At 36.5% G+C, this 8,300-nt stretch overlaps 1 protein-coding gene across 2 annotated transcripts in view; it reads left to right on the top strand.

Annotated features, from left to right (window-relative positions):
* Positions 1-627: 627 nt before the first annotated feature.
* Positions 628-8,300, top strand: part of LOC143885110 (FAD-linked oxidases family protein) — a 61,755-nt gene continuing 54,082 nt past the window's right edge. The window contains exons 1-6 of one of the 2 annotated variants that reach the window (XM_077389104.1): positions 628-1,006; positions 2,960-3,053; positions 3,194-3,294; positions 6,221-6,269; positions 6,417-6,509; positions 7,179-7,293. In XM_077389104.1, the coding sequence (XP_077245219.1) occupies positions 753-1,006; positions 2,960-3,053; positions 3,194-3,294; positions 6,221-6,269; positions 6,417-6,509; positions 7,179-7,293 (706 nt within the window). In that variant the 5' untranslated portion in view covers positions 628-752. The remainder of the gene's footprint in view (positions 1,007-2,959; positions 3,054-3,193; positions 3,295-6,220; positions 6,270-6,416; positions 6,510-7,178; positions 7,294-8,300) is intronic. The other variant, XM_077389103.1, reaches the window with a different exon arrangement.

The following is an 8,300-nucleotide window of genomic DNA, read 5'->3' as shown; positions in this document are numbered from 1 at the left end:
GGGGGAAAGAATGATACGTATATGTTATGGTGTATGGGAGGAGTTGCAAGATAGTTATTGAGGGATTTGGATTTTAGGTTAGTGGGTATGTGGTTTTGAGTCATGGGTGTTAGTTTTATGATGTGTTATGTTAGTGGTAAGTGGGTTGATGATGTGACATTCTCATTGTACTTGTATTTAAGTTTATGTATTTTCCTTGTGCTTAAGTGGCTTAAAAAGCCTCCCATTGGTCATTTTTTGTGGACCCGCATAGGTGGACCTGCTATACGAACAAATTGGAGGCTTTTTAAGCCACTTAAGCGCATGGAAGCTCCCTGCGCAGAACACTTTCCTCTTCAATGAAAAGGAGTGAGAAGAAAATTACAGCAAACAAGGAAAACTTTGTTTAAGAGAGTCATGGTTCCTCTTGATTTGAACCACTAGCCGTACATATAAGACATGAAGATAAGGATAAGATTTGGATAATGGATCTAACTAACTACCATCTAATCTAATCCTCGAATGATTCAACGGTCAGATTTAATCTGATATTCTCTAATAATTATATGGTGTGATGTTACGTGCCTAATCGGGCGTAACGGAAACAAACAAAAATAAAGCGGATAGAAACAAAAATAAAGATAGAAAAAGAGTAGAGTGGTTGATTCGAGGCAACCAGACCTCCTTATATCTCCCTCTTCAGTTAGCAAAGGCTGAAAAATCATCTCTCTGTCAGCATTCCCATACCGTGGAGCCTGTTCTGTTCGATTACTATGAGGTTCTCTACCTGGTTTTATCGTGTCAATTCTTCCTGCAAAAAATTTTCCATCTTTATTCAGAGCTCTCCCTCTCATGATCGCACTCTAAAAATCCCATACACTCGCCAAGTTATAAGATCCAAAGAGAGAAAACCAAATCCCTCTTGGCATACCTCTCTTCTACCCTTTGCAGTCGTAGTTTCAGCTGGAACTCTTGCCCTAGATCTCCGAAAAAGTCCTTCCTTATGTGATTCGAGTATCGATTACAGGTTTTTATCCTCTCTTTAATCTGTAGCGTAATTTTTTCAACTGTTTCTTTTGGATCTTCACGATTTCTTAGTTTGAAATTTCCATAATCCGTTTGATGTTTCGGAGTTTTCTCAGGAAAATCTCGTTGTTTCCTCTTCTCTCAAATTAGCTGTTATGGATGTTTGATTAGTCTGAATGGAGAGATTTTCTCGAAGATAGTTGATAATAGTAGTGAATATCGTTTGAATTGTACTTTCGTGCGATCGTAACAACCGTTTATTTTGGAGCTTAACGATTCCTTAGTTTGAAATTTCGATAATTTGTTAGATGTTTGATGTAGCCTGGTTATGCAGGGGAGGGCGTTTTTATCGTTTTTTACTGAGTTGAACGAAGTTCGAATTGGAGAAGAAGATAAAATGAAAACGTTTCTATGTTCTCTCTATTATCTGATAAATCAATAAAACTCCACTAGAATGCTTGCATAGAAAAATAAACCCTAAATGCAAAAAAATAAAATAAAAATAACCCTAAATTAGAAAAGGGGATTGATAAACACCCCCCCCCCCCCCTCCCTCCGACGGATAAAATCCCCTCCTTTAACGTTTTTTTGTTAAGTTTTAAAGGCAAAGAAAAACGCTAAAGGGGGTGAATTTATCCTAACGCAGTGAACCATTCTCACGGAAATCGTTAAAGGGGTGGGTTTTATCCATTTAGGGGTGGTGTTGGGGGGATATCATTTCCCATTAGAAAATTCTGTCATAACTTCCTCAAATCACGTCCAAATCGCATGATCTTGGGCTCGTTAGATTGGTAATTGAAAAACATTTCAAATGATACAAAAATCATTAGATTGGACTCCTAGCTACGTGTTGTAGGGTTTTTTTTAGCATTTTTGCCAAGGTTGAACAACAATCTCAACTGCTATTGCAAATTGGAGAAGAAGATAAAAGGAAAACGTACATGTTTTTCCCGTTCTTTGCATTATTTCATAAAATCAATAAAAGTCCATTACGATGATTTCATAAAAGAGAAACCCTAAATGCTCTAAAATAATCATAAAATAGAAATTCCGCATTAGACATGTACCACGGTAACTTCCTCAAATTACATCCAAATCTCGTGATCTTGAGCTCGTTAGATTGGTAATAAAAAAAACTTTCTAATGATACCAAAATCAAGCCAAACGAAAAAGTTTTGATGCCTAGAAAGTAGGCTACATGATCAAAATAAAAGTTGAAGGGTGGCAATGGATAGGGAATCTACGATTATAATGAATTGGTAATGGACATGCAATATACGACCAGCTATGTGGATGAAAGTGGCGCCTGAGCATGTGGACCCGCCTGGGCGCCCTTGGCCTTGAGCCTCTTTGATCATTGTATGGGTTTTGGATGAGCTCGATTCTTCTCAAATTTGTGCTCTATGATATGGGCTGCTATAGATCTTTGATTAGTCTGACTGGAGATTTTCTCAGAGATAGCTGATAATAGAAATGACTATCGTCTGTTGTGAGTGATAATCAGCCAACAATAAGTTCAATTTTGGTGCAAATGAACATTTTGAAGAATGGCCGATCATAGAAACAAACGTTAACTTCATCGTTTGGGTTGATTATATGTGATTCCTTCATTCAGAGTTTCAATCTTCGGTTAGATGTTTCAGAGATTGTCCTTTTGAAGGATTTTTTTTTTCAAAACTATTTTTTTTTCGGTTTTTTGATAATTTATAATGGATAGAAATGACTAATGCTAATACCAATTTAGAACAAACTGTTATTTTAAGAATGGTTCACCAAAACTATTTTATCAATTTTTTGATAATTTATATTGGATAGAAATGATTATTGCTATTGCCAATTAAATTACACTACGTTCAATTTGGAACAAACTGTCATTTGAAGAATGGTTGACCATAGTAACAAATAGTAACTTCATTATAATTGATGGTTGCATTGTCGATTTTGGCTTCAACAGCATTGAGGAAAAGGATAGTGTTGAAGTTGTGGTTCAAGGTGCTCATAAGGAAATTCCAAAAGTGCTTATCAATGAATTGAAGGTTGTTTGTAAGGTAATATATTTATGATTTTCTTTTCTTTCATTGGAAGCATCTTTTTCCACTGCACCCGAGCTTTTTGAGAATTTGGTCTTTTTGTTTATTGCATTCCTTTTCGATCTCCAATATTTCTCCATGGTCATATTCTTGTGCAGGGTAACCTGACATTGGATTACGATGAGAGGTACTTTCATGGAAACCCACAAAACAGCTTTCACAAAGCTGTAAATGTCCCTGACGTGGTTGTTTTTCCAAGGTGTGTTTTTATGGCTAGATTTTGCACCATTTTATTTCTTTATTTTCTTTTAGTTTTTTTATATATATCTTTGATAATTTTGAGTGCCGTTGTTAAAGATCAAGCCTCTATCTTATTCAACTGTTTGTGAACAGGGTATTATTCTTCGTAACTTCACCATTTTTGCTTAGGGTTGTTATTTGTATGTGATATCTAGTAGTGCCAAATGCTTGGATTTTCTTTTCAGAGAGGTGGGATATAGGGTATCAAATTACTGGAATTGATTTTTATTGATTTTGAAGTTACAGTATAATCCAAAGGCTCCCATACAAATCAAAGGGCCCTAGATGGGTTTTTTGGTTGCGGATTTTAGAGGTTTCATTTATTTTTATAGGGAATAATGGCGATCTGTAGCTATTCATAGGATGTGCTTTGGTGAGTTTGAGTTAAGCCTCTCCAGCCTCTTTCAATTTTTTTTAGGAATCATTATGTCTCTGTTTGGGCTTACATTTGAGGGTGGTATCTTTCTGCTTTATAGGATTTCTAATTCTTTAATTGAGTTTTGAACTAGGTTGTTTAAGTAAGTTTCTTATGGGATCAATCATGGAAAGAAAGTGACCAATAGAATTGAGGCCTATGATACCCAGATACAAATATAGATATGGACGCAGACGTGGGAACGGAGATACTGATTGACAGTTTTCAAATTCCAGGATACATATGGATACATGCGTCCCAAACATGAGATAAGAGACACGACAAATATAAATAAAAATACTGATATTGGCACTGCCATGTTTTAATAATTGCACTAACTTTCCTTGTCTTTTATTATTTAACCAGCTGTCAAACTTTATTAAAATTCCCATAAAGCTCTCAAAAGCCAATTAAAGAAGAAAAGATTTGGAATACTTTGGGGATTTTTCAAGCATTCTCTTATTGATTAATTATGACGTTTAGGAGTTACTTACAATGTTATGTGCTTACACCTACTTTTTGATTTTTTTCCTGCCAATTATTGTGGCTTGGGCACTCCATACTGTCAAATTGGGTTTGAATGATTGCACATAAGGGAATAAAGAGAAGAGAGAAAAGATACCACATGAAAGTCTAATTCACTCTTATTTTATATACAGCACAATGCGGTATATATACAAAAGGTACAAATTAGGCTATTTTCCATGCCTCCCCTCAAATTGATGCATACGAGCAGATGGCAACATTTGCAAACCAAAAAGTCACGCTGCACTCGTGTGACAGCCTTTGTGAACATATCTTCCAACTGACACGAAGATTCAACATATAAAAGAGAGATCCACCCACTAGAGTAACAATGCAGGATTAGTGGAAATTTAAATGACAATCTTATTATCTCCATAAATTCGTATGCAGGGAGAAATAAAAATACCAAAATTAGAACGAAGCACATGGAGTCCATTGGAGGCTGCAGACATGGACCGATATTCTGGTTTTTCTGATGAATCAGAAACTACATCTTATTACTCTCTCTCTCTCATAAAATGAAAGAATCTCCAAGGAACAAACACCATCTTGTAGTAGAATGGTGAGAGTCAGATACCCTGCAGAATTGACATCGGCACATGTAACCAAATCAAGTAATGATGATGAAAAAGGAGACTCTTGTCGATCTTCCCTTGTACATATCTGATTTTGCGATGAACAACTATAGGATGTGATATATGAGGAAATGAAACAAATTGACTCACAACCTAGACAAAATATGCAGTGTCTGGGCTCATCATCTTCAAATAGATCAGACTCCACACAAGTTGTCGATATGTAATGGGAATTTACTTCAGATTCAGCCTCAGAGGTGTATAATTTGACTAACTGTACTTCACATTGAGCCCCAGGGGCGTGTCCACTGTCTTGTGATCTGGATGATGTGCAAGCGATATCAAATTTTTTGTATACTTCATCAGTTCATCTGACTGACCAATACACCTCTAACTGATCGTGAAACTTCTGAGCCCAAAAAATATGTTAACTGTCCCAAGTATTTCATTTTGAGTGTAGACTGAAGAAAGGCCTTCAGCTTATCAATGTTTGCCAAATCATCTTCTGTAATAATGATGCCATCTAAGGCCTGCTATAAGTTGGTGGGGTTTCGGAAGACACTGTAGTGGCACAATCCTGAACTGTTGCAGCCTTAGTGATGATTTTTTTCGTCTTTCATGGCCAACTACAATGGGGAAAGGGCTCTGGATCCTACTTCATCACTTTGGGGATGGGGCTACCATGGTCCAAGGATGCTTAGAATGTAAAATGAAATAAAAAGTCCACAAGAATTCCAGGTTATGCTAAGATAGGTAACATATTGTTTTGTATCTTTGACCAGTACTTCAATATTAAGTGTAAAATCTTAGGTCTCATGTCCATATTTTATCTGGGTATCATAATTCCCTAGTCCAAATCTCTACATCAGGACCAACGGAATGTGAGGAATTACTTTTTTAACAAATATTCTTCTGTTATTCATTGTATCTTGCTGTAAAAAGTTTCCTTTTTCTGTTCATGTAAGATGCTGAACTATCTATTTTTATTGTTTCATTGCTCGTTGGAATCATGCATGGGTATATTTCCAGTTTGGCTCTTTCTTGTTGCTAGCGGTGCATAGTAGGAGTCTGTTTTGGTCAATGTGTCTGGTTCTTGAATCCATTATAAATCCTTAACAACTGTTTGATATATTTAACATTTTCTTTTAATTATGAAATTCTTTCATGCATTTTATTATTATCAGTGTGATGAGAAAATTGGGTAAAATCTTGTTAGGCACTAGTTTGGATGACTTTCTTCTGTTTTCTGATGACTTTTCTTCTATATCAGATAACATACTGCTGACTGCTGCTGAATAAACCAAATGTTAAATATCTGTCGTAATGACTTTGTTTGTGATGAATCCACATTTCATTATTTGATTCTGCAGATCACAAGAGGAAGTATCTAAGATAGTCACATCTTGTAACAAGTATAAGGTCGGTTTCATTTTCTTGGTAAAATTTGGTTGATGTCTGCCCCAGCTTGGTTTTGTTTACTTGCTAATAGAGAAAAAAAATTATATGAATCCTCTTGCTAGAGTCAACCAGGTAACCACTTATTGGACATTTTCTTCTCGCAAGCAGGTCCCTATCGTACCATATGGCGGAGCAACATCAATTGAGGGGCATACCTTGTCCCCTTATGGGGGTGTTTGCATTGACATGTCATCAATGAAAGTACGCATTACACATCTGTTACTGTTGATACTTATATTTTTAAACTCTAACAGATACACTTTATACATTGCAAGGACGTGGACATCTCTATTAGGGACCTCAGCTCCTCCCCACCTTATGACATATTTAACAGGCATTTAATTTTACAGTTAAATATCAACAGACTAGACTGTTACATACTTCCATATAGAGGGAAAATGATTATGAAATTGAACCGACATGACTCTTCCAACTTGAACTAATTGATCTCATATTGTCTATAAATACTGATAATTTATTCATTGGATCTGACAAATATGTCTCATCTCACGAGCATTGACCTTCCCTGAATGGTAAGGTACACCACTGACAAATATGTCAAACATGCACCGTAGTTGAGAAGAGTGAAAGGGAGAGAGGGAAGGCATAGGCAATTAAATTTGACTTTTCCTCTTTCCCTTTTTATTGTTTCGGTACACTCGTAGCTGACACCTCATGTTCCTCCTTTTAGAATGCTTATATTTTAATGTTATTGCTTATCTTGTTAAAAGGGGCGGGGGGATTTGGAAATAAACTTTTAATAAGGGGAGGTTTGGTTATTATGTTAAAGGGAGGGCCTGCTATTCATATGGCTAACTTTTTTATGCTGTTTGATCATGCTTTGACTATAAATATTGGTTGGTATGGCAGAGTATTAAAGCACTGCATGTCGAGGACATGGATGTGGTTGTTGAACCAGGTGTTGAATGGGTGGAACTTAATGAATATCTGAAGCCTTATGGTCTTTTCTTTCCACTTGACCCAGGTTAGTTCGTGTGGATCAATGTATTTCTTTCTGTTATTTTTTTGAAGTTTCCAACGTCTCTTTTAGTTTTTTGACTTATTTTATTTTAATTGGGAAAACAATTTACTAGTGAATTCTACTCCAATGGCAAGTTTGAAGTCCTTAATGAGAATCCCTACCTTGGATTTCTCATTTTTGTTACAGTGGAAGAAGCAAAAATATGGAAATAATAGAAACATGATAATGCAAAAAGACAACCATATGAATTATAAGCAATTCTGACAACTAGACTACTTAGAATTTTATTTAATTCTGTTGGTATACAGACATTGGGGCATTTTTAGACAAAGTGGGCTATTTGAAGTAATGACCTGATTAGAACCCAATCTGATGATACACAGAGGACTCTGTGTACCACTAGGCAATGGTGCATGAAATATTTTGACAGTTTTTACAGGTGTCAAACAGTTACTGCATCATGATTGCTTACCTTCCTAACACGATAAAGAAGATACAGAATGATACACACTGGGTCTGTGTAAATCTCAATACATAAGTTGTTCAGGTTGTGATAAATCTCTTTATCTTGTGAGTCATGATGGCTGCCCGTCATGTTATGGCTCAGTCATCACTTGAGTCCGAACAAGCTATCTAGTTCAATCTAAAATTCACGATCTTTTCGATAGAAATCCAATCAAAATCATCTTAGAAAAGACGAGTTGTGTGTATTAGGGGTGGACATGGTTCCGGTTCGAACCGAGGAACCGAACCAAACCGGCACATATGGTTCGGTTCGGTTCCATATTTATATGGTTCGGTTCCGGTTCTGATATCCTGGAACCGATGGAAATTCGGTTCGGTTCTGGGTTTGGGATCCCGGAACCGAAAACCGAACCGAGAACCGACCCTCACCTTAAAACCCAATGCCTCATCGCTTGATAAAATCACCCCACCCCCTTTTAATTCACCCCTCTTTAGCGTGTTGCTTTGCCTTTAAAATTTTAATTCACCCCCCAAATTTGTGCTTG

The sequence above is a fragment of the Tasmannia lanceolata genome, unplaced genomic scaffold (genome assembly GCF_043159265.1).
Source record: "Tasmannia lanceolata isolate RefF3 unplaced genomic scaffold, GAP_Taslan_0.1 ptg000008l, whole genome shotgun sequence".
Classification (NCBI taxonomy): Eukaryota; Viridiplantae; Streptophyta; class Magnoliopsida; order Canellales; family Winteraceae; genus Tasmannia; species Tasmannia lanceolata.
The sequence above is the reverse complement of the archived record's forward strand: the minus strand, read 5'-3'. Positions and strand labels throughout refer to the sequence as shown.